We start from the raw sequence: 26,746 nt of genomic DNA on the forward strand, positions 1-26,746 counted from the left end.
ATGGATGACCATTTTCGTATTCGAACATTCCAAAATGGAGCTTTGTATGAAGGTCATGAGGTTAGTAAACATGGCGATAAGTGAGACTGCATCTTGTGAGGATAGGATCGCTTAATGAATGTTGGATATTTAATTTTATTACTTGTTATCCAAGACATTATTCGCCAGTCTTGATTAGTCATTAAGCAATGTAAATAAAGTAAAGTAAAACCTAGCTTGATACGTCCCATTTTCTGCAAAGATACTGCAAATGGATGATCGTTCGTGTATACTGTAGACTCTTGATATAGTTTAGGAGAAAGTCATAATTAATTATAATAATAATAACAGCAGCTCTAGTTTTACCGTGATAAGGTGGAATCATGCTTGCAGTGTGATCAATCTATTAAAATAAATTATTCCCATTTTTAATTCCTACGCCATAAGAAGTAACATGATATAATATACGAGTATATTTGTAGAGCAGAATCACTGTTCCCTACCGTAGTTTTTATGATATTGCATTCTCTATTCCTTTTACGGCGATGCATAGGTCTTTTACTATATCATCTCCAACAACGATCAAACTCTCTTCCGTATGATGAAAATTGATAGACAAGTTGCTACTCAATTGTCAATCCATGTTGATGGAGTAAGTATTTATCATGAAAATAACAATCTAGATGTATTTACCAAGGAATGCTAGTCTTGAATAACTTTATTACTATCCTTTGCGGCCTAGTCGCATAGAGATAAATATCAATAAGCAAGGTTTTGTTGCTAGTACAACAACTTAACTTAAACTAGTACTGCTTGGCTATAGATTACTCTCATACTGATAGACGGACTATGATAATATAATTTTGGGCTAGATTATGTAATAAAAATCAGTAGACAGTAGAGGTTATGCTGGGACGTTTTGTTGCTAGTATATTTAGTACTCACATATGGCATAGATTGAGAGTGCGTTTCCTTTGGGATAGATATTAAAGAAATGTTATAATCAAGCTGCAATATTTCTTGCTAATAGAGTAGCCATAACGAGACTACTTTGCTGTAGTTTACTGTAGTAGGATAGATACTTGTGATAGCATCGCTTTTTTACATGATGCAATAAAGTACAGGTGATTAGGCAGAACTAAAAATTGAACTAAAATAACTATTTTTGGACTGTAGTCTACTTATTATATCGGTACTTCTGTAGCAACTTCCAGTAGCTCTTACGCTAATATACATATAGTATAGTATTAAGAGTACAATTACACATACGAACAAATGAATATACAGTATGTCAAAATGTAGGCTAGATTTTGTTGCAAATAAAATGATCTCAACTTTACTGATGACTCTATTTTACGATGCTGTAACTGTCATTATTGTAGCAAAATAATGCTGGCTATATTACGCAATAGAGTTGTAAAATTGAGTGATCAGGTAGAACTAAAATAGAACTAATTGTAATTAGCTGCAATAATTACTTACGCATGTACGTTTACACTGCATTGATGACTATATAAAGCCTTCACGAGAATTAATTATCTTTGTACTCATATTAGATGATTTATAATGCTAAAGAAGTGAACACCAAATTAAAACTCTTTTACGAAAAAAGCCATCGCAATGGAGGTGCTGTGCGCCATATTACCTCTACTTATGGCTTATTAGGTAATGAATGTTAGAATTGACAGAACTCTCTGAAACAGTGTTTTACATACCTCTTGATGGATGTTGCTAACAACTACATGGATTGTTACTCATAATCTGACAAAAGTTTTGTAGAGTGAAAGCTACATTTCTAGAAATCAGTCTTGTAGAACGATTTCAATTAACATAATAGTATGTTTTTGGTTTCTAATAGGCTTTGTCAGATTTCTGGAAGGTTATTATATTATAGTGATTACAAAAAGGGCTTGGTAAGTTGTTACAATTTGAGGACCATAAAACAAATTTATCAACTACCATAGCTTAATTATTATATAAAAACTTTCTTAATAAAGTGCATTTTCGCTCTTTTGCACAAAATACACTTTAGTGTTGCAACCATTGGTGGACATTATGTTTATTGTGTTGCTGATACTAAAATGGTCTATATACCTACCGATCAACGTAATAATCGCTCTGAAGAGACGAAGTTCGTTTATTTTTCAGTTAATTTCATGTCTTCAACAATAATGCAAGTTTGTGCATTGTGATTGAATATTTGAAACTGAACTATTTTATCACGTCATGTTTACGTAATAGATATCGTAAAGCGTTTCAAGATATTGATTTATCCAGCAACTTTTATTTTAGGTACATCTTAATGAATAGCATTTAGGGAAAACTATTTAAATTATATGTTTCCTTTGTAAAATTGATTACTGCAATACAATTTATCCGCTATCTACTGTTTTCTTGTACTTACTAAATATCGATCATCTCAGTTATAGCTATGATATTACCAGGACCTTACAATACAACATGACTGCATCAAAGTTAAACGCTGATCCATCAAGAACTGCAGAAAGCGAGCATGTACCGTGTTCTAAATTTATCTGGAATAAGTACTTATTATCAGGCATAGAGCACAAGCTTCATCCTGATTGGATTCTCCATGTTATTCACGGCTTTGTAGCTCAATCAGGTAAAGTTGATTATTATTTTATTGAAATTTTGCTAAGGTAATGATATTGACGGTAAAAGTTATTAAGATGATGTCGCTTGCGTCCATGTAATGTTTTAGATATTTCTATATATGGCCGTTCAATATATGTAACCCTTATCGCGCGTAGATCCAGAAAATATGCAGGTACAAGATTTTTAAAAAGAGGAATGAATGATGAGGCAAGTTGGCAGTCTTCAACTTAATTTATTATATTAAATATGAATAGCTCTGCTACAGCTATTGATGATGGCGTCTTAATTGCTAGATAAAATATTATATCCTGTTAGGGTGATGTAGCCAATGACGTCGAAACGGAACAGATTGTTTTCGATACCATTGTAACGTCTCTGCAAAGTGGCCGATTCACATCGTATGTACAGCTACGTGCTTCCGTTCCTGCATATTGGTCACAGGTAGCAAAAAATTGCGTAGTGTTTAAAGATAATTCGTAATTGTTTGCTAGACGTAAAAGTACCTGCGACATGTAACAATGTTAAATGTTCGTTTCAAACCTACTGTAGGTATATTCTGGGATGGCTCCTAAGCCACCAATATCTGGTAAGGAGTTGTTGATATTGCGCGATTTACGTGTGCGTAATACAGTGATCGTATGTTTGTTATATAGTTAGTTATCGATATTGTATATGGAATAAAAGCTGCAGCGGTACTAATGCTCGTTAGAGTATGATATTCGTATTTGTTGACTGTATAACGATATATAGAACTATTTTTATTATAAATCTATGCAGTGGATAGAGTAGATCCTTATGCAGTAGCTGCTGGACACCATTTCAATTTCTGTTTAAAACACTATGGAGCTCCAATAGTTGTTTTGAACCTCGTCAAGGTAGGGGTTCTTTGATATCTGAACAAGTGGTATGAATACTAACCTGCCTGTACATATTGAATTGGTATTTCTAGAAAAAGGATAAAAAGCCTTTTGAGTCACTATTGAGTAATGAACTAGAAACTACGATCGAATATTTAAATCAATTTCTGCCCAATGAGCATAAAATACAATACGTAGCTTGGGATATGTCGCGTGTATCTAAACGGTATGTTAGTATAACTTTAAGTTCATCAGTTTCTAAAAGTTTTATGTACTATCATTTTATTGTACTAAGAGATATCTGGCTGTCGAAACGACAGCTTGGTCGGTTTTGAGTATATGTAATTTGTTGTCGTTTATTATTTAGGAAGGATGGGGCCGTTATTTCTTGGTTGGAAAAATTTGCTGAAGAAGTAATCAGAGTTAAAATTGTTTATTTCAACAAAACTTGGCCATGATTATAAATCGTGATATAAAAATGTTCCATTACTGTATCATTACCGATCTAGTCTATCAAAAAAACCGGTTTCTTCCATAGTGGACCTCAACTTCACTTTCATAAGATGCTTGGTGATAGTTTGTAAGTTTGAGTATCTATACCTAAAAAAATTGAAAGTTACCGTGCATATTTTTAATTAAGCGTTATACAATCGAAATTTCAATGTTATTTAGGAAGAGCCAATATGGTCATGGATATTCAGATTCAGGCTGTTTACAGGTGAAACATTAACTAGACTGTTTAATAACTTGTAATAAATTGGTTATGTTTAACTTGAATATATTGATTATGTTTAACTTGAACTATTGCATTCATTGTGTAATTGAATAGACTGGTGTTTTACGGCTAAATTGCGTGGACTGTTTGGATAGAACGAATACAGCGCAGTTTATGATTGGAAAAATAATTCTTGCAGTACAGTTGTATTCTTTAGGTATCTTGGATAGTTTAGATATCCAATTTGAAACCCCAGCGGTCAAGTACGTAGGAATCTACATTAACTATATTTATAACAATCATTTCTAATATTTTGCTTGATATTTATGATAGATTACTGGAAGAATTATATGAATCACAAGGAGATACACTTGCCTTGCAATACGGCGGTTCACAATTGGTTCACAGGTACGATTTGGGCTATATTTCAGTATGCTATTATGATAGAGTGATCTTATCATTCAAAATGTGATCAAGGATCGTATCTAGTTTCTTTATTCAATTCATTTCAATATGATCCTATTTAAGGATACGATCGTACAGGAAAGTTTCACGTTGGTCTTCTCGCTCTAAGGACATTTTACAGTCTATTTCAAGATATTACAGTAATTCATTCACAGGTAAACGATTTATTGGATTGCTTGTAATTTATTACAGAATATTTATCTTACGGTATCTGCACTTACAATACTTACATATTACTTGCAGATGTCGAAAAACAGAATTCTATCAATTTATTTTTGGGAATATACAGACCATGGGAAGAAACCGAAAGTTTATGGGATCTACGTAGTGACTACCACCTTCATAACAAGCCCAAAAAGAAATCATATGCCGTTATTATTAGGTTTAAATTAATAATTATAAATTGGATTTGCTTCCATTCGCTGTCATTAAGCTATCGATTTTGTTAGATGATAAAAATGGATTAACCTTATCCGATTACTTCTTACAGTTATACTCAATGGCTTGAAAGAGAAGTCTTTGATTACTTGCCATATCCATATGGAATGAGTAAGACAGTTACTTTTATACCATTACATTTTTGTCGATACTGTAATTTAAATAATAAGCTCTTTTAATAATACCTGTATTCATGTCAAGCTAACGTTTAATATACCTTTCTAGAGTTTTTTCGAAAAATTGAGAAGCGTAAAGATAAAAGCGAAAAATATGACCTGTTTTATGAATTTTATCGACCTTTCAGTTATACTTCCTTGGAATGGTGCTGGGGAAATTATATCTTTTCTACTCGCAAGTAAGTTAAAAATTCTAAATTACACGTACCATTTCTCAGTTTGTCGCCGTCAACTGACGCTCTTTTTTGAATTAGTCCTCTACTAATACTGGTTACGACAAAATTACACTGCAATTGTTAGGACTTTCGCGCCGCCTTCAGTAGTTGACCCACACCCGTTTACTGCTTATGCTAGTACTAAGCCAGTTGTTAAAGGGTAAGATGATATGAACCATAATTGAATTGAAGACTATCTGCATATTAGCATTTATCAGTATTATGTCTGTATTTGGAAACGCGTTCGTAGCAAATATAAGATTGCTCCTCGAAATGTTGCTGGAACTCCATCACTGATTGATGAGGAAGGTAGTAGTGATGAAGATGGAAGAATCAGTAGCGACGAAGAATCTAAACCAATGCCTACATCTGCAACTAGAGATAGTGTCCGTCATCGAGATCATACAGCAAGTTTGCAGGTAAATAGTTTTTTGGAATTGCATAACGATATTTGATGTTTTCTTTAAAAGTGCTTAAATTGTTATTATATGTTTTGCATAGAGAACGCCATCATTGAACAAGAAAGATTTATATGAAGCGGAATTACAGGAACTACCACCCAAAGATGTGTCGGAAATGGAAAGGTGAATTTTACTTAATATAATTTATGCACCTTCTGGACTAGCCGTAGATACTGTGGACTGCTCATTAAAATGTACTTCTTATGATTTGCCCACAACTTTACGTCAGTTCTGTTTTGATATGCTGCTTAACTAAATTCTATCACTTTGTCTGATCTTATACTTATTGTAGGTACATTCACGTTGAAAATTTCATAAGTGCTACGCCTTTGGGTGATTCGGCATTGGAAGGCTCCTACACCAAGTATATAAATATTTTTTATAATTCTAAGACTTGATAATGTTAATATTGACTATATCAATGGATTTACTCTCAACTAGGATTACAGAAAAATATGAACCGCACTGTGACCTCCATGATATTGTCGATCCCGATTCCTTTAAAGCCTTTAAAATAGCGTGCGATATTGGTGTAAATGATCAACAAGGACCCTGTACCTTAGTTACAAATAAATATCAGTGAATTCTAGTACTGTAGGGTGTTTAATGTGTCATAATCTAGTACTGTATATTGCTTTGTACATTATATGAGATAGCTACAGGTGTCATTTGCACATTATCACAAACTGTGGCCAAAAGTTATAATTATTTATTGATCTCTTTGTAAAATTTACTCTATGTATATGACAGCATACTTGCGTAATTCGTATAAATATTATGTGATTCATTACTTTGCGTACGCGTATTAAAGCGGATATTTGCTAATAGGTATATGAAGCCGCACAAGTTATTATTCTTATAGTATTACCATTAGTAATTTTACTGTAGTATGTGTATTGTATCATCAGACAAATAAAGATAATCTAATGCCAAATTTGTCTTCAGCAATTAATTCTGTCGGTTAATTCAAATTACTTGAACCGCTCCGGAAGATTTCATAGAATTAAAAACTAGAAATATCTGCTTGGTAACTGTTTAACTTGTACAATATCTTATAAATATTTATGACATCGATCATAAAATTATAACACATAATTGCTAATTATTCAAATTAATAACATCGAATAAAATCGTAGATTTCGTAATATAATAATTTACAATCATTTCGTCGTCCTATCTTTTCAGTACAGCCAGGAAGGCTTCTTTAGGAACTTCTATTTTACCAATCATTTTTAGTCTGCTTTTACCTTCTTTTTGGCGTTTGAGTAATTTCAATTTTCGAGTAATATCGCCACCGTACTGCGTTGATGATATGAATTTAGCAAATCGACGTTATTATATATAAAAGCATTTATTTAATGACAATAGGCTAATGAATATGCGGTTTACTTTTGATATTAAAACCACAAAAATCTACTTACACATTTTGCTGTCACATCCTTTCGAACAGCTCTAATCCTAATATAGTAATAACATAATTAGGCTTGTTATAATTTCTTATTGATTACTAGCCGGATCTGCTCACTACGACATACTAATGATCAGTCAGACTTATAATACAGCAATAGATACTTGAAGACATATATGTACGTTACTCATCTGTCAATAACTTACACTTAAAAAGTAAGAGGGCTACTAAGAAACAGTAATAATTGGAAGATGAAATAGCAGTATGCCACCTATCACTCTGTTACGTACTGTGTTATGTAAATGATCTGTATCGGACTGCTGTATTATTCTTACATACTATCGGAACTAGAAATCGTTCACAATTTATGGGCTAATCAAACGGGTTAGATTGAAGGATAGCATCGCTTACGGTAATGAGCTTATACATTGTATTCTTGCACAGAAATTTACAAAATATACAGAACTTACGTCTCTCGTGCTACCACTTTGCCTCTAATTGTAGCTTGAATCGCAACTTCGTATAGTTGTCTAAGCAAAAATTTTAAATTTATGGACGAATAAGAGAATCCATTCTGAAGCTCAAAAGAATATTTATAGATGCAAATCATTATAATTAGCTATACCTTGGGATTGCCTCCTTCAGTTTTTGACATACTTGTTTACCCGTAATACGAGCCTTTTCCTCATGTACTACCGTTGTTAAAGCATCTACAGGAGTTCCGTTTAGTAGTATCTCCATCTGTATATTTTGCAATTACAATATTTCAACATGAACTCATATAGCGACGAATCTTGTAAGCTATTTTATTATTTCGCACCTTAGCTAGAGTAGCCGATCTATAACCATGATCTTCATAATCAAAGCTGAATCACGAATTAAGAGAGAATACAGAAAGAGAAATGTAAAGATTAGATTGTTTCGATTTCAAGTAAATAAAACATCCTTTTCCTAACGCATGAATAATATTGAAGAAGTCATCGATAGTATTTAATTTTTGGGGTAAATTTTTCCTTGTTACCTTGCATAACCGGATGTAAGCGATTTTAATTGATCATAGAAGTCAATTACAATCTCGTGTAAAGGTAAAATGTATTTTAACATTACTCTCGTTTCATCGATATAGGAAATATTTACTTGTTGCCCTCTTTTACTCTAAAAGGAAATATAACAATCAGGAACGAATTAGTATACCATTGAAAATATAGTAGACAGATTACTGATATTTTTGCCAATTGAGTAGCAATTCTTATCAGATTCGCATCGCGAAACCTGGCATAAATTCAGCATTTTCCCCATATATTTATCCGGAAATATGATAGTTCCCATCACCACTGGCTCGAGATATTCTACAACCTGAGCGATATCTGGAAACTATGATGAAATATCAAGTATGTAATGTTGATTAGTAATGGAATATTGCAATGCGTGGTTATCATGACATCAGGTAGAATATTAAATAATGGGAAACGTTAAAAACCTGTGAGGGCGTGGTTATAACCATTTCTTCGTGTTCTTTACGTAAAATGGCTGTAGTAAAATTTTAAAATTATGTTAGCGATCATAACCGATAACTGCAGATTTGAAATAAAATAAAACAAAAATATATTTATTAGAGATCATTGAAATCTGCGATATTCTCGTACTATACTATTATAATTTATAAATCGCATATAGCTATAAAACTGCAATCCAGGACAAATAATAATATGCATTTTTTTATATTAAAGTAACCACTGATGCTTGGTCGCTACGTAGGAAATAATAAATGATTAAATGACGTAAGTATTATCCAAGATACCATTAATTAAACAAGATTGTAAATATTTTCTTAAATTGTGTCTATAAGATATTTATACATGCATATCTGTACTTGCCCTTGAACGGAACATTTGGAGAAGTGATAACTACCGACACATCATATTCCTATATTTAATATAAACGAAATATTTTTGCGAAGTTAACTTTATCTTTACTTGTAGAAATAATAAAATGTTAAACTAACTTGCTCCAGTCGCTGATTAAAAACGTCCATGTGTAATAATCCAAGGAATCCAAGACGAAAACCTGGGCCAAGCGCAGCACTAGGAAGTAAAATGATGAATATAGTATTTACTGATCTATACGCATACTACATTAAAGAGCTTTTACGGAAGCTTTCTCTTATGATGACTATATTCGTAACAGTTACTATGTCATTAAGAAATTAAGCTGAGTAGATATAGAATTAGAAGCTACTTCTAAGTTACTTAAATATGGTCCGAAGTCTAGGAATGTTTTATAAATGTCACACTGTATGATGCTATTGGCTTACGAATCGATTTAAAGATTTTGTACCTGTTATCGTTGTGTACACTAACACTGGAATCGTTTAGAGTCAACTTATGTATGGCACTCCGTAAAACTTCAAATTCTGACTTGTTGAATGGGAAGAGTCCTGCATATACCTATAATAAGTATAATTATAAATTTTGTTAACAGCTGAAGCTAGTACGCAATTATCACCTTACAATCGCATAGTGCAAGAATGTAAAGCTGTTTGCTCATCTTCAAACAGTTTTATTTTGTTTTGACTTATGAACTGCTCTTTTCATAGGACCTACCATCGATTTAGCTGGCTTAAATCCAGGTAGTGCGTCTACAGGACAATTCACATGACAAAATGTATCTCCAATTTGAGCTTCTTTCGTGCTTTTCATCCCAGCTACGATAAAACCAACTTGCCCAGATCCTCTATACCAATAATACAAGATACATGGCTAAGACACTAAGCTATATCATACATTGTAACTTTTACTTAATATCACAACAGTTTCTCATCCTATTATTACTAATCGTACAATGTTTTTGTTGATTTCTCATTCGGATAGAGAATTCCTAAATCGAGAATTTCGTACTGCTTCTTACTAAAAGCCGATTGAATCTTTTCGCCTACGGAAATTAATTAATCCAAATTATCTTTTACCAATTTTCAAGAGCTAAATATACGTAATTAAGCAAAGACAACATAATACAGGTAAAATTAAAACTTATCGACATTTAAGCAGACCTTTTGTTAATTTTCCATCCTTGATTGCTAACAAGCCTATGACGCCTCGATAACGATCATACCATGAATCAAACAATAACGCTTTCAAAGGCTTTTGCTGATCACATGTCGGTCTGATAATAATTAATGGAGAAGAACGAATATGAATGAATTTTTGTAGTTGTTTCAATGGGCGATGCATTTTTTACTTTATATTATATTTGATGCAAACAAGAGTAAAACACATAACATACGGTGGTATTTTTTCGATAATTGTTGGTAGAAGCTGATCAATGCCTGTGCCATCTTTAGCAGATACCTGTTCATAAAAAAAAGATTTGTCTAGAACAATTGAGATATTTTCTTATGCTAATAATCTTGGGTAGGATCTATAATAATAATCCTGTTGGATATTATTTGTTGTCTTGAAGAGCAAAATTAATTAGCCTTGTTTGAAAATGCTATAGATGCATCATATTTTAACCACATAAGCCTTTTCTCAAATTGATAGCACTTCAGTAATTTAATTACAGCTTCTATCTTAAACCTTCGAAGATTCCAATTTAAATATTGAAAAACTCCTTAGTTATTTATAATGAATTACTTTCATAGTTTCTTCAGGTTCAATATCAAATACTCTTTGTAGTTGATTAGCTATTCGGTCGGGATTAGCGCTTTTCATATCAATCTATCAGTGATAAAATGGAGCATTAATCAAACGATCTCAAGTATTTACAATAATTTTGAGATAAGGTTTGTATAATAACCTTATTAAGGACAGGAATGATCTTCAAATCTGCCTCGAAAGCTAAGAAAAAATTAGCAACAGTTTGAGCTTGAACACCTTGAGATGCATCCACAACTAGAAGTACACCTTGGCAGGCGGCAAGCGATCTCGATACTTCGTAATTGAAATCAACATGGCCCTGTGTAAAAATAAGCTATTAGTTTTCACGCACTTTTTTGTTTAACAAGAGAATGATTTTATTTGCGCTTATTTTTGTTGATACGAAAGTAACGCTCTTTTAAGCATGTTAATCTTCAATAGTCTTAACAATTGGAAATTTTGCATAAATATAACGGCAATACACTAAGCTTACAGGTGTATCGATCAAATTAAGGAGATAGGTTTCACCGTGATATTCGTAAAGCATAGAGGCAGTCTAATGAGATACAGTAGTAGAAGAGCCATGAAGATGAAGTAGCACAAGCACACAAATACTGCTCGTACATGACATATAAGACCTTATCAACTATGAATCATATTAGTGTGAAGTTTTAGAATATTATGGGAAATTAACGTTAATCTTAATATTTCTATTGAACTGTAATAACTTAGACAATATTAAAACCAGCAAATTAAGCATTTCACCTGAGCCTTTACAGTTATTCCTCTCTCTCGCTCTACTTGCAGCTTGTCTAAAACTTGTTTATTTTCTGCTGATTTTGGAATAACTCCTATGAAAAAGATCAACCATGACCAAAATTATACAGCCGCGACGTTTGCTAGTTAGTAGTATTATGAATCATTAAAATTAGAATGATTTAAAATTAATCTGATTTGCATGAAATTTCATTATGGTACAGACATTTACAAACCTATGACAACTGTAATACAGTAAGGGTGTAGTATGGAGACTTACGAACAACTGAATACTTGTCTGATCTTAGCTTAAAATTGATAGTTTTATAAGTACTAGTAAGTAGTAACTATATTACCTGCAATTTCAAGCAATCTATCCGCCAAAGTACTTTTGCCATGATCAATATGCGCAATTATGCTAAAATTGCGAATTTTTTCCACTGGAAATTCAGAGAGAGCCGTAATTGGCTATGATATCAGTAGAGACAGCAGTTTATAAAAGCTTATTTTAACATTAATTAAAGAATGATTATTCCTAATCGTAGCATGTCTAACTATAGTGCATAAAACTAGTGTACAGTTTCGAAGGTACAAGATTGCATAGGAGAAAAGCAAGCACATCTTCAGCAAAAGTGTAAGAGATTACTGAGCGTAATTTGAGAAATTGTCTTATCAAGCTGTAGCGCAGCGTAGGGGCATCAGTGTCAATCAAGCTTACGTATTACCTCTGCAGCTTTCGATGTAAGGTTAGTTGATGTTGATAACCTAGCCAGATAATAAGGGCAATTTGATTCGAGTTCAAATTAAAGAATAGTACAGTAAAAATCTTTACTCTTATTTCTTGAACTAATTTGTGATTATTTGCTAAGTCAAGTCTACCCGTCTTCAAATATCGTAACTTGTACCTCGCATGATGGCGTACGAGCGACACTGCAGCTGTATTTCTCACATACGAGGCATAGTGTTGCAATACTTTCCAGGATGGTTCTACCACCTTGCATCTTAAATTAAGCGTCATATTGGTTTCTACGCCTGAACTGAGGGGGTAAATGTATAAGCTTTTAATCAATTAGAACTCCCATAGGCACATGGATTGAAACTTGGATCCACTTATCCTCGATAGCTAATCCATAGCAGATCCTCTAAAGCAGCTTACCTGGTGACAGCTTGGATCAACTAGGTTATTTCATACCAAAATGTGGTAGAAGAAAGGCCCGTTACTAAAAGTCATCAATTAGATCGTAAAATAAGTTACTCATCTAGCGTACCATTGGGCAAATGCATGTAGAAAAATCAGTATTCTACCGTACATTCTGGATGTTAATACAGTAGAACAGCGGAAGTTTGCTTATCCTTTCACGGCCATTTTTGCAGAGGCTTGAGCACTGCAAGAGCTGTGCAAGATGCACACATAAAGGAAATCGCGGTACAGTACTTAGCCTTGAGTTTTCACTGTAACCTCGTTTTACAGTTCATACAGTTCATACAGTTTAGTACAATACATGTACTGTAATCCTTGAGTGTACAGTACTGTGCTAAAAATGCTTCCGATTTCGGTATACTGTACTGTCGAATGACTAGAACAACAGTCAATGGGCCATACGGTACGTACTGTGTACAGAACAGTATAATTTTATAGTATGACCTCAATGTTTCCATAGAAACGATCATCCATCAAGGATAGAAGGGATGGTTAGTCAATTGAGGACTTTTACATTTCCGTAGTTACTGCTAAAGTTATGCAATTAGGTGTAGCTGTAGTATGCGTAGATTATATCACTGTTTAAAGTTGATTTCTAGTATATTTGTACTCTACGATATATTCGATACAGTGAGTCAACAGTGTACAGTATAGGAGTGTACTTACATTACTCTATTCGCTCAATCTCCACTATCCAGTAGACGCTCCTACGTCAATAATACTGTACAAGTATTGAGTCAGACGATCACAGTCGCAGTTTATCATTAAATCCGAAACACATCAAAAACCAATAACCACTTAACATGTTAACATCAATCAATCCACTCTAGCTCATTAGATCGGATCAGTATACACGGAATCAACACGTATTTCAGATTACAACTACAACATTAACAATTAAGAATTACGGTACATAATCATACCTTTTTTTGGTTAATTTGCAAGCCGTATTTTCATCATGGGGTCTGGTGCTTCATCAAAATCGAAGAACATTCCCGGTATATGAAATTTTATCATCGTTATTTTCTCTTCATTTATCGATTTGTGTTGTTCTTCGCGCAAATTTATGATTTAAAATTAAAATAAAATTAATGTTTGGTTATATGATAATGATACAGTTAGAAATATCTGAAGTTAATTGTGGTGTAATAGTAATTTTGATTATTGGTCATGTTTCGATAAGTATACTTACCAATGGCATATTTATTTACCACCTTCACTTGCATTTTACTAGAGAATGAACTAAATTAAAATGAATTTATTCTTATAGATTTAAAAGTAAATTTAAAAGTGAAAGTTCCATCATTTAAAATTGTCCTTGTCGGTAAGTAATATGGCAAGTCAAGTTAAAGCATTAATTATGTTTTAGAGTTATTGATCCTGATCGAACGGAGGCAGCGATAGCACAACTCTTTTGGTCTATAGATCAAAATAGTAATATATTTAAATTGTATTATTTTACGTCATCTCCCGTAATACGAATTTCAAAGCCTAAAAATAGTCAAAGTGATCACAAATCAGACGTAATTTATTTTTATCAGACACAACGATAGACAGTATGCGGACATGTTAGAAAAATACTTACATAGATATTACTGGGTTTCACCTTTATCTTAACAGGTAGTTGCGAAGTTGGCAAATCCAGCATTTATTTAAGATATACAAAAAATCAATTTGACTACAGCTATCAACCCACACTATCTGTTAATATCATTAATGTTACCAAGAAGTTAAACATACCCGCAGACACATTAGTATCGCTAACTTTATGGGATATGCCCGGTGAAGAAGATATGCAATTAAGGAGAAGTTATTATAAAGATCTTGATGCTGCAGTTGGTAAATTTCGATATATATCTTTTATCTCTTAAGTGTTAATGCCACCTTTTAAATTAAGATTTACTTTTAATCTTCCATCCTTAAACGGTAATATTTAGTGGTAGTCGATTTAAGCGACAAAGACGATGTTGAGAGGGCCGAATTTTGGAAGCAAGATATTATTAATAACACGTTTGTCTCAACTGAGACAAATAATTTGGGTGATGATATGCAATCAAAGAAAAGAGCTGAAAACATATCTGATAAAAAAATTCCAGTTATACTTATGGGAAATAAGTTTGATAAGGTATTGGATAGCTATCAGTTTATTAGTAAATAGGTTAAAGTGGCCGTCATTAATCTATGTCTTATAGTTAACTTAATTATACTCTTTATCCTGTATCATAGGTTGAAGCGAAGCTGCATGAGGGACAACTAGGCGGCGTTCCAGAAATTGTGCATACTCTCGAAAAGATTGCACAAGATAATGATTTTATCGGGAGGTAATAATAAATCGTAAATGTAAATTTTTTATCGTAGCTTTTACAGTTTGCTGTTTTCATAATTTTGGTTCCATTCTTATCAATAGCGTGACAGTTTCGGCGAAAAGTGGCGATGGCAGTGTTCATACGGCAATGCAGTCATTGGTTCGTTATTTAATAGAGCAAAATCTTCAAGATGTTACTGAAAAGAAGCGTTCTTTAATGAAAGCATTAGCGAATAAAGGCAAAAAATTACAGGAAAATGTTAAAGATAAAAAAGAAATTCCTCCTGAACAACAATTTCAGAAACTGGCAGTAGTTGGCATGCCTGAGGTTAGTAAATTAACATGCATACGATTACTAAATAGTACTATAATAAAGTAAAAAGTTTTCTTACTAGTAATACGAGTATAAATCTGTAGTAATCATAATTGCTAGTAAACAGTGGATATACGAGTATGTATATTTCAGCATAAGTTTTTTTCGCCTAATTGATTCAAGGTTTTATAACTTCATTCTGTTATTTTATTAATTATTGTACAAAAGGATTCTACAAATTGTTTTGTAATATTTTGGCTAAAGTTATTTAGTATTTAGCATGGAAGGCGACTGCTGCTAACTTTTAAAGAGTTGATATGCAGTCTCTTACATCTCGTAAAATATCTTGATAAAATACTATACTAAATACCGAAATTGCATTTCCATTTTATTGTTTTGCCTTAAGAGTGATTAAATTTTTCTACAGACATTATGAATTTACCGTTATAGTGTTAAAATATCTAGAATCTATCATTATCCGTATTGCTCTATGATGATATTGAATGATTATTATGAGACTGCCTCCGTTTTTGAAGGTTTAGCTCAGTAGTAATAATCACCTTACATCAACGAAAATTGTCAATGTAAAAGTGAAATTTCTGTAATAGTATCTACTATACTTACTAGATAATTCTTATGATGTACTTTTTTGCCTATCTTTAATTTATTTAGTTTGATGACGAATTTGAGCAATGTAACATGTCTATGAAATTGCTGGTGGGAATTAGTGCGGCCTTTAGCAATTCATTATACAATTTTAGAGCTGCTTGTATGACAGCTAAAGCAATTTCAGATATTAAAGCGCCAATAGAAGAATGCCTTCAGGGTTTAGATACCACCATTGGCGAAGATAATGATATCGAAGTAAGTTATTTAATTTTGAGTCATTTTGAAGTACTTAACAAACTCATTAAGTTTTTCAGCTCGTACGTAGTGCATATAAATTTGCTAAATTGTGACAATAAGCTGGTTTTATATGTATTAGGCAAATCAAGATGGCGGATTAATTCAACTGATATTGTCTGAAAGCAATAAAGGTGCAACCGCCGAGCAAAGAAAAGTGATCAAAATTTTCAATTCAGAAGTACGTAGATAACGAAAGTGATTTACACGCATCGATAATGGAATTAATATCGAGACAGCATTTCATAAAACATTCGTACTTTTAAATTAGGTCAGCGTGGCTATTAACAAAATCACAAATTTGTGCCCTGGCATAAATTCGAGATTAGACAAACGACAAGATGAGATTAAAGAATTACTTGAGAAAATAAATGATTTAAACACCGCCAAAATCATGTCACGTAAGGATATTTTAAGAGCTAGAGAGGTTGCAGAGAACAACTGTGATAGAATAGATACTGCTAAAAAACATGCAGAAAAGGCTTTGAAGACTGCGACAACAATCGAAAATAAAATTCTCGGTTCATTAGATTGGTAGTATTGAATTTTGACTTGTCGATATTAAAGTATGGAATTTAAGTTAAAAAATAAACTTTGTAACAACATTGTTTGTGATCGATTTGTAAGCCATTAAACTTGTAATTATTTACAATTATAGCATAAATGTAATATTGTATAGTTTTTCCGTAAATCTTCATTGATATACTCTTTGACAAAAAGGCAACATAGACGCTACATATTGGACGAATCAACTTTTGGTTGAAATGTAATTTTGTCTTGCAGTTTTTCTTAATTATAAATTATTGTTAGAGCTTTTATTTTATATAGTACCTGTCATACCATTGAATTTATCCTATGACTTTATCTTAACTTGGGCAATTAATGCTAGTTCAAATGTGTAATAGTACGGTACTCACTGGGTATATATTATGATTTAAAAGGTATCGACAACACGGATACAGTTACTGGCTCCTGCAACGATTTTTACATGAATTTTACATGCAGTAAAAATAACAACAATAAATAAACTTTAAAGTTGAGCGTACGATACTCTTTTATTGCTGTTGGGTTAGTCCAACAAGTGAGAGTAAATTAAAAGAAGCGATAAACATCCTCCCTACAATTTCGTACCATTCAAAAACATAGGTTTCTTATGAAGATGCAGAAATATAACTGCATGGAAAATAGTACAATTCATTTAGCATTTACGGTAAATACGATGTTTATAAACATATACAGCCTTCTAAGTGGCCGTATTCATAGCTTTCATTACTTTCTTAATTCTTGAAGCGATTGACATATCGATATATTTATCATCGATATCGACAATCATGCCACCAATGATTTTTGGATCAACCTGACAATTGAATGACAATTTGAAACCAGCATTTAGCAAGATAGGTATAAATACGATTAAGTTATTATCTACTTCAAGGGAAGAAATACAATTATCATTGTAGTTATGGCTACTGATGTACCTCTGTGGCGATCTGAAGTTTTTGATTTTTTGCAATGAAACCTTGTAACGAGTCCTTAACATTTTTCAGCTGATCATTGTTTAATTTCTAGGAGACCAAGAATAGCGAAAAATTTATTAGAAGGATAGGTTAAAGTCACTTACTTTAGTATAAGTTGTCAATTTTAATTACCTTAGCGGTGGTGATGGTACATCTGACTTCGCCTCTATGAGCTTCCATAATACGAGAGAACGCTTCGATTATTTCGGAAGCACTGCCAAGACGATTATTTTCGGAAAGAGTACCTAATAAGAAAGTAGAAATGATACCGCACATTATAGCTTTACTATCAACACTTGAAATTAAGTATTAAATACTGAAACACATACCGAAAACCTTTAATGATAATTCATGAGCATTGCGCTTTCTCAACAATTCCTCCAAAACGCCTAAATTTGTCCAGTAACATTAGTAAATAATCATTTGATATGCAAAGTTTTTGCTATTATTATAATCACTCACCTCGTTTAACTTGTCTCTTCATGAAAGGATTAGCAATTAATCGTTCTAATTGAATATCGCTATCAATTGATTGCTAGAAAATCCAAATATGATAGAACACATGGCTATTCAGATTTGAATATCATTTGGATGACAGTTATTGACAGTCCTATTCGTTACTCTATTCCGGTTATCTAAAAGTAATCATGGCGGTTGTTGAATACCTTCATATCCATTAAGTCCTTTTCGACTTTTTCTAAGCACTTTTGTTTAGTAGCTGCTGAGTAGATAGCGTGCGCATAGCGACCTTGTACGCCAAATACTTTAATAGGTGCCTGCAATTAATACAGTGAGCAAGATAATTGTGTCAGAAAAACTCGAGTACACATTCATAAAAGTATCGTATAGTCTAGTGCTGCTACATTGACGTTGCATATGAATAGTTGAATACTAAGCAATAGATTATTCAGTAATATTGATTAACAACACGAAATCATTCAGTTTCGCCTTTGTATACATCATTTAAATCAAGTTTGCAAATGCTCATGACTCAAGTGGTTGCAAGATCATTTTATAGTATTCCAGATCTCAAGTTATCCACTACATAAACTGAAAAACTTTTGAAGCAAAAGGTTCAATCTACAATACCTCTATACATTCAATCTCCTTCCAGACAAGATTAAAAGTAATAGTACTTCTAATAACGTCAAAATAAATCTATTCCATTACCTTTGCTAAATCCGAGTGGACAGACGACGTACTTAGACATCGAACCTGTAAAAGGCAACACAGCATATGTTAATATCAGCTCTTCAGCTCTACACCATTTCTTGGCGCAGTCGGTTTTTGGTGAAGAAGTTTACAAGTAATCCTTTTTAGTTGTATCCTTCAGATAGTTAAGAGATTTTTGAATGAAGTTTAAAAGAATTTCCCCTTAAGTGCTGAGATATAGATTTGGAATAAAACTTGTGACTGACTGTCTATCAGTGGACATTTTCGACTGGTCGACTACACGAAAGGTGTATTGGTTACCATGGTCGACGAGAATTTTCTTCCCCAAAATAAACTAGCATATCACAGGCGAGAGCGTCAATGGACTAGAATAGTGGCATTATACTACAGGTTTTTTTTTAAATTGAATATTGAAAAGTAGAACTTGTCTCAAAGCAAGTTGGTCTCTATTTTTGCATTGGCCAAGTAATGACAGTACTGTATATTACATCAGCTTAAAAGTCTTCTACTATGATGCAACTTGTACAGTACAGTATAAGGAAATCCAAGATGGACATCTTAGCACCAACGTTTTAACATAGAACAAGAACACGATTCGATAATTATGCTATCAACATTGATGACATGAGCTAAAGAGACTTACAGCTAGTCCAGCCTGCGAAATTGGAACATTTGCTGCCATCCGTGTGGCACGGAAAACTTGCGACGCCATCTTGGCAGAGTAGGAATAGCGCGTGTGCAATTTACTTCAGTTCAAAAGTCTTTAGCACAGTACAGAACCGATACAGTACCATACAGAACACTACAGCACCGTACAGTGCTGTACCTTCCTTACTGTACAGTACAGTATACTGTACTGTAATGTACTGTACTGTATACTGTACTGTAATGTACTGTACTGTACTGTATACTGTACTGTACTGTAATGTGGAGTGCACGGGAGCCGTGCAAAGATCGGAGAAAACAAACCGACTGTAGCAAACAGACAGGCGGACGCCATGCCGTACCGGCACTTTTTACACTTGAGTACGGTCAGGGAGTATTAAAAAAGATAGAGACGCGACAGGAAACGACCACAGTGGAAAATAATGTGGAGGCTTATCATTTTTGGGGGTTATTCTACCGATGAAACCGTATACCATACTGCACAAAACCAACTTTGTAGGTTAATAGCAGCTAATTTGCACGTCCATTGCGGACAGTATAGTGTACCGTTACAGACATGCGATACAGTTGAAATGACCAGTAAAACAATCATCCTCTACGTTCTTAGCCAAGGGTCGTTGCCAGTCCCGTCCCGCCGTCCCGTCTCTTTCTTTGAATAGGTCCCCTGCTCCCTGATACTGTACTGTACTGTACTGGTATTTCTATGGCAGAGTGGTTCTCGTCCTTATAGAACTGTACAGTGTATAGTACCGTCAGTTTTCTTCTTGATACTGTACCGTAGTGTTGATACACTAGGAAACTACAGTACAGTGTACCATAGAGTGTCCAGCATACTGTACTGTAGAGTGTAGCAGAAAAAAAGCTGGGTTTTTTCTTGGCTCTATGACATCCAGTTTGAAGTAGTCCATGCCAGAATATACGTCCATACAGTGCAGCACAGTACTGTGCTATAGACACTACTGCTATAATAGGATTGTATGGAGCACTGGTTGACAGTACCCATCTTGGCAGAGGTCTGCAAAATCGATTGAGCTTAGTCCCATCCTGTATGGACGTGTAATTCAAGAAAAGGAAAGAATCAAAGTGCATGTATTAAAATAAACCGGTACAATACTGTACACTTTTTTTACAGTAGAAGTCTCTGCTGTAACCATAGACCAATAGAAGAAGAACTAGACTGATCACTCCCTCAGACAGACGGACGTCTCTTTACCAAATACAAATGAGTCCGTCGTAAAATGGCTACTGTCTTTAGCGTGTTGTGTATTAAAAGCATGATGCTTAGAATGGATCTTCCGTGTCTATTTTCTAGATCAGTGATATTAATTTAAATAACATCATAGATGTTATAGAACTGTTTCCAAGCAGAGCTTAGAAACCGATAAGATTCAACGTAATATTATGACTTATTGGATTAGTCCATTTTGAATCGATTATCTGTATACTAAAGTACTGTCATAACAGAGTGCTTTGGCACACGATTTGAACGGGATGCAGCCGAGATTGTCTGTCCGTCCAAGAGTGATCAGTTTCAGTAGTCTATGACTGTACTGTACCCTACTAGTCAAGGATTTCTAAGTAGTCCTTGACGGTACAGTACGGTACACTGAACCATGACTGAACATTGAACAACCCCATGAACTACGGTGGCCGAGAAGGGCCACTGTACAGTAATGAGCAGTGTGAGTTGTACAACAGTAATACATTACACTAATACTACACGAACAAATGAAGATTGTTGTACTGTACACTGTACAGGTGAAGCCCTGCGTGACTGACACCGCATGAACAGTGTGAATGGTGAAACTACACGAACGAATGAAGATCGTTGTACACTATACACTATACAGGTGTAGCCCTGAGTGAGTGAGACCCCATGAACAGTGTGAGTTGTAAAACTACACGAACGAATGAAGATCGTTGTACACAATACAGGTGTAGCCCTGAGTGAGTGAGATCCCATGAAAAGTGTGAGTTGTAAAACTACACGAACGAATGAAGATCGTTGTACAGTACACTATACAGGTGTAGCCCTGAGTGAGTGAGACCCCATGAACAGTGTGAGTTGTAAAACTACACGAACGAATGAAGATCGTTGTACAGTGTACTGTACAGGTGTAGCCTAGGTGTAGGTGTACAGGTGTAGCCCTGAGTGACTGAGCCTTGCTCATGACGTCTGCTTCTATTTTTAGCTTCAGTGATGTGTTTGACTCGATACAGGTCAGAGTACCTCGGTTGTGTCATACAGTAGATCGATATCGTAGTCAAGACGACTAAAGACGAAAGGACAGCCAAGAGGAAAGCAACCGAGTTAATCCATTTGCTGCCATTTGATTCAAGTGGAGGCTTGAAATTAACTTCTATTGCATTCATTCAACTAATATCAAGATCTATAGTAAGTAAAACCTTCAGAGAAATTTCTATGTAACCATAGTATCGTTCAAATGAGTTCAAAACTAGTCCACCAGCACCAGCAATGCGTCTTTTATCAGCCCTATTGAGCAGTAGGATGAATTGGATGATTGCAATCAAAACATCATTCTGTATCAGTCAAGTCGATGATGGCAGAGTAGGAAAGTAATGCAAGCGAAAACCTCATCAAATGGATAGCACGTTATGACAGCATAGAAAATTCCTTGCAATGATAGTACATTGTAAGTTCGTGTGAGCAACAACCCCGGAAAACGACAAAATTGGGGAAGTACATGATCGCTGTAAAAATAAAAAAAAAACAATAACAAAACGAAATTAATGACCATATTCCAATGATGGACCACTACAAAGTAAAAAACTTCTCCACATGTTGGACTGTTCAACATAGATCAACTTAGGGTAGAGTACATTAACAGTCAGAAATAGCTGTAGTAAATACTAATCTCGGTTCGTAATTTGCCACCAATGATGTACTCTACTGCAGAGGATCAAGATAGATATTATTATTACCGAATTCACTGTCACCACTATCCATTTAGGGCGATGCAATCAAACTACTATTTTCCATTATTAGTCATATTGGGTATCGATCGCTACCGTGAACTAATTTTCAAAGACAAGGTGCTAATACTATCAACTTACATCAGTGGGAGCAATGGATGGTACTGTGTTGGTTAATTTACAACCAAATGAAGCTAAGTAATGTTGGTGTCTGCTTACATACATGATCAATGGAAGATGCCACAATTAATAGCAATCGATGGCACTAGTTGATTGAGTTAGAACTAAATAAAGCTAGGCTACATTGATATCTTTTGCCGTACGCGATCAGTGTAAGATGCCATCTACTCATACTGTATAAATAGAAGCAATGGATGGTACTAGTTCATTAAGTTAGAATCGAGCCAAGCCAAGCTACGTTGATATCTTTTGCCGTACGGGATTAGTGTAAGATGCCATCTACTCATATAAATAGAAGGAATGGATGGCACTAGTTCATTAAGTTAAAATCGAACGAAGCCAAGCTACATTGATATCTTTTAACGAACGTGATTAGGTAAGATGCCACCTACTCATACTGTATAAATAGAAGCAATGGATGGCACTAGTTCATTAAGTTAGAATCGAACGAAGCCAAGCTATATTGATATCGGTTGACGTACATGATCGAGATGCTATATACTCACATAAATAAAACCAACGGATGGAGTACTCGATTAAGTTAGAACCTAATAAAGCTAAGCTACATCGATATCTTTGTAACATACATGATAGAGGTAAGATGCCACATACTCGCATAAATTGAAGCAATGGATGTCACTAATGGATTAAGTTAGAACCAAATGAAACAAAGCTACATTGATATCGGCTGACGTACGTGATCGAGATGCTATATACTCACATAAATAAAACCAACGGATGGCAGTACTTGATTAAGTTAGAACCTAATAAAGCTAAGCTACATCGATATCTTTGTAACGTACATGATAGGGGTAAGATGCCACATACTCGCATAAATTGAAGCAATGGATGTCACTAATGGATTAAGTTAGAACCAAATGAAACAAAGCTACATTGATATCGGTTGACGTACATGATAGGTGTAAGACGTTATACGAATATGTTCACATCAATAACAGCAATTAATAGTAAACTACATTGATATCTTTCAGCGTACATGATAGTGTAAGATACTGTGTGCTCACGTACTGAAAATAGAAGCAATGGATGGTACTAGTTGATGAAGTTAAAACCAAATGAAACTAAGTCATATTGATATGACAATTAAATTAGGGATAGATCAATTTTTTTCTTATCTATCTATGACACATCCTAACTAAAAGCCTACAGTTCATATGTGTACGTACAGTATACTGATTACAGTCAACCATGCTAATTAACCTTTTTATTATAACTATTGGTAGGGATCATCAGAATAGAATTAGACAAGGTACTGCTAGGGAATCGACATGTTTTCCAAGAAACCAACCCTTCAAGGTATGTCCAGCTACTTGTTATTCGTATATCTCTACCTATCACTGAATGTATATCAGTAAGTCTATATTCGATATTCTTAGCTCTTTGAGCGATTCAATGTAATGATATTAAGCAATGGATGAGATATTTTAATTGATGGAATTAATTAGAATGTAAAGAATAATTATTAAACCGTAGATCGATCGATATATTCATTAACATTATTTAAAATGGCTTTGATTACAATGATACCTTAAAGGCAAAATATAAAAATACGTATGAATTCGTTAAATCTTACCCATATCGATGTCATTGCATTAGAACAATCTAGGCAACAAAAGCGCGAACTAAATCGCGTTCAACGAGATCTGGCTCGTGATAGAAATTCTATGGAGAGGCAAGAAAAGCAGCTGGTAAATTAATATAGTAAATATAATAAAGTTGCTTATTACATTGTGAATTTATGATTTCATATTCGTCACATCTGATAACCTAAATGAGCGTATACTTCTGGTAATCAAATTTCAATTATCATTGCGATAGGAGGCCGAAATAAAGAAGATGGCCAAACTAGGCAATAAACAGGTAGATCAATTTCTTCCTAATCCTACGGCATTGATAATTCTTGATTCGTTGTATTGTACTACTACATGTAGTAATTAAATATGTATCTTTCATATACGCGTATACTTCATTTAATTTACTCATACGATTTTGTGTGTTAATTGCTACTTTACTAATTTAGGCGGCTACAGCTTTGGCGAAACAGTTGCTTAATTTACGTAAACAGAAGGCGAAGTCCTTGGGAGTTCAAACCAAAGTTGCAGCAGTAGGATACCAAACTCAGGTTAGCTTGTAATGTTGTAAAAGTATATTGTACGTATACTCGTATATAGGCTTGGTATTCATAGGGCATTATTGATATTAGTTACTTTCCTCAATTACTTGCAGTAAGTTAATTTTAACAAATCAGAAATCAATTATCAAAATCTGTTCTTCACGTTAATATGTCAATTGTACTGTTTAATTAAGGCTATACAGTCTAATATGAAAATGGCTTCAGCTATGTCATCGGCATCAAAGGTAGTTATCTGAATTGAATCAGATATTACTTTCCGAATTTTTGATCATTTCTATTCCAATAATTTTATAGACTATGACTGCTATGAATAAACAATTAAATCTAAAAGAGTTGCAAGCCACGACACAAAACTTTCAGAGAGAAACCGCCAAAATGGATATGGCAGATGAACTGCGTAAGCATTCAAAAGTGCATATATGGCACTGTCAGATAGTCACTTATTTATTGGTTAGACCATGTAATGCGCTAGTATTTTATCGAATTAATTGTTACAATCATTGATTTATTTATAATAGTAAATGACACACTTGATTCTGTACTGGATGGATCTGGAGATGAGGAGGAACAAGACGCTATCGTCAATCAAGTTCTCGATGAAATTGGTATTGAAACATCTGGCAAGGTCTGTATACATGTAGTATATTATGTTAGCATGTCGATTGTAGCCAAGGTTGTTTAAAAGTAGTAATGAATGATTACCTTCTTGTATTAGTCATGCACTAGTTTAAATTTTTATACCTAAAATGAATGGAAATTGTAACAAAACTACTTTGTCGCTTCGTAACGTTGTAGTTATCTGCTGCACCAGCCCCTGGCGCCTCGATGCCTGCGAAAGCCTCTACTACTGGAGTTGAAGACATTGAAGAAAAATTAAGGCAATTGCGAGCATAACGATTTTTTAACGCTTTATGACCGCTACCTGGCTACCTGCAATGTTTATAAGATTTTTAGCATCAAACAATATTGACACTCCTAAAATGTAATGTACGACTTACTGTATGATCCGTGTGTATACTGTATAATCATATAGTTAATAGCATATGTTATGCTAATAGCAGTACAGTATATTTATGTCTAGGTTTCGGTGTCAATTCGAACAGTTATACTAGAAAAATATTATATATATCTATCAGGCTTAAGGAAAATTTACATACATTCAGCCTATGATGGAGTAATTTATTTACTGTATTATAGCAGCTTGAATACCAACATTTTGACTGAAATGTCAATACATTTAATCACCTACGGTATGATATCATTAACAAAGTGTGTGGTATACGTACGGTTACGGTACTTATCGTAGGAATCTCGTTTATTTTTAACGCTAATGTTGTCGTAGTCGTTTTAAACTAGCATAATTTAATTCCTATCATGTTAGTTTTACGAAATTACAGCGTAATGTAATCATATCGGCTAAAGTAACCAAGGCGCCGTTGATTTATTGCCTGTATCAAGATTGTATCTATTCTAAAAATCGCTTCGATAGACTGATGGTTGGCAATTAAAAATGATTTCACTGACATTAAATTATGTTTACTCTTGAATAATTAGTTGCTTCTTGCTGAATACTAAAAATCAAAAAAGTTTTTTATTTTTGACGACTGGGTATACTGTAAGCAATTAAGATTTAATCCGTGTAATTTTATGAAATTTAAGAAAGTTATTCAGTTAAAAT

At 33.9% G+C, this 26,746-nt stretch overlaps 5 protein-coding genes across 5 annotated transcripts; 3 read left to right on the top strand and 2 right to left on the bottom strand.

The window, feature by feature from the left end:
* On the top strand, positions 1–6,505 carry TRIADDRAFT_56303 (uncharacterized protein; the record flags this gene model as incomplete). Its single annotated transcript, XM_002112330.1, has 24 exons — positions 1–60; positions 533–631; positions 1,536–1,644; positions 1,838–1,892; positions 2,012–2,110; positions 2,424–2,602; positions 2,751–2,767; positions 2,911–3,036; positions 3,145–3,181; positions 3,373–3,470; positions 3,545–3,678; positions 3,820–3,865; positions 3,962–4,032; positions 4,125–4,170; positions 4,282–4,430; positions 4,501–4,575; positions 4,922–5,014; positions 5,123–5,181; positions 5,296–5,425; positions 5,547–5,621; positions 5,670–5,880; positions 5,963–6,045; positions 6,215–6,286; positions 6,364–6,505. The coding sequence occupies 24 exons, from the start codon at positions 1–3 to the stop codon at positions 6,503–6,505; spliced, it is 2,265 nt and encodes a 754-aa protein (XP_002112366.1).
* A 590-nt stretch (positions 6,506–7,095) lies between these two features.
* Positions 7,096–12,739, bottom strand: TRIADDRAFT_56304 (uncharacterized protein; the record flags this gene model as incomplete). The annotated part of the gene is made up of 22 exons (XM_002112758.1): positions 7,096–7,221; positions 7,344–7,380; positions 7,801–7,860; positions 7,956–8,071; positions 8,151–8,196; positions 8,352–8,485; positions 8,603–8,704; positions 8,811–8,860; positions 9,190–9,256; positions 9,336–9,414; positions 9,668–9,777; positions 9,934–10,063; positions 10,171–10,261; positions 10,380–10,492; positions 10,613–10,677; positions 10,963–11,046; positions 11,126–11,284; positions 11,459–11,521; positions 11,731–11,816; positions 12,078–12,189; positions 12,447–12,486; positions 12,627–12,739. The coding sequence occupies 22 exons, from the start codon at positions 12,737–12,739 to the stop codon at positions 7,096–7,098; spliced, it is 1,983 nt and encodes a 660-aa protein (XP_002112794.1).
* Positions 12,740–13,880: 1,141 nt separating this feature from the next.
* Positions 13,881–16,981, top strand: TRIADDRAFT_56305 (uncharacterized protein; the record flags this gene model as incomplete). Its single annotated transcript, XM_002112331.1, has 9 exons — positions 13,881–13,920; positions 14,193–14,246; positions 14,543–14,761; positions 14,860–15,047; positions 15,149–15,243; positions 15,330–15,555; positions 16,213–16,404; positions 16,526–16,624; positions 16,715–16,981. The coding sequence occupies 9 exons, from the start codon at positions 13,881–13,883 to the stop codon at positions 16,979–16,981; spliced, it is 1,380 nt and encodes a 459-aa protein (XP_002112367.1).
* Positions 16,982–17,670: 689 nt separating this feature from the next.
* TRIADDRAFT_63937 (expressed hypothetical protein) lies at positions 17,671–19,845 on the bottom strand (the record flags this gene model as incomplete). The annotated part of the gene is made up of 8 exons (XM_002112759.1): positions 17,671–17,800; positions 17,922–18,008; positions 18,093–18,205; positions 18,290–18,349; positions 18,423–18,495; positions 18,626–18,736; positions 19,131–19,175; positions 19,777–19,845. 8 exons carry the CDS (start codon positions 19,843–19,845, stop codon positions 17,687–17,689), a joined length of 672 nt encoding a protein of 223 aa, XP_002112795.1. The 3' UTR covers positions 17,671–17,686.
* Positions 19,846–24,487: 4,642 nt separating this feature from the next.
* Positions 24,488–25,962, top strand: TRIADDRAFT_25101 (uncharacterized protein; the record flags this gene model as incomplete). The annotated part of the gene is made up of 7 exons (XM_002112332.1): positions 24,488–24,622; positions 24,753–24,794; positions 24,955–25,056; positions 25,242–25,292; positions 25,363–25,465; positions 25,587–25,693; positions 25,864–25,962. The coding sequence occupies 7 exons, from the start codon at positions 24,488–24,490 to the stop codon at positions 25,960–25,962; spliced, it is 639 nt and encodes a 212-aa protein (XP_002112368.1).
* Positions 25,963–26,746: the final 784 nt, after the last annotated feature.

The sequence above is a fragment of the Trichoplax adhaerens genome, genomic scaffold (genome assembly GCF_000150275.1).
Source record: "Trichoplax adhaerens TRIADscaffold_5 genomic scaffold, whole genome shotgun sequence".
NCBI classification, from domain to species: Eukaryota; Metazoa; Placozoa; class Uniplacotomia; order Trichoplacea; family Trichoplacidae; genus Trichoplax; species Trichoplax adhaerens.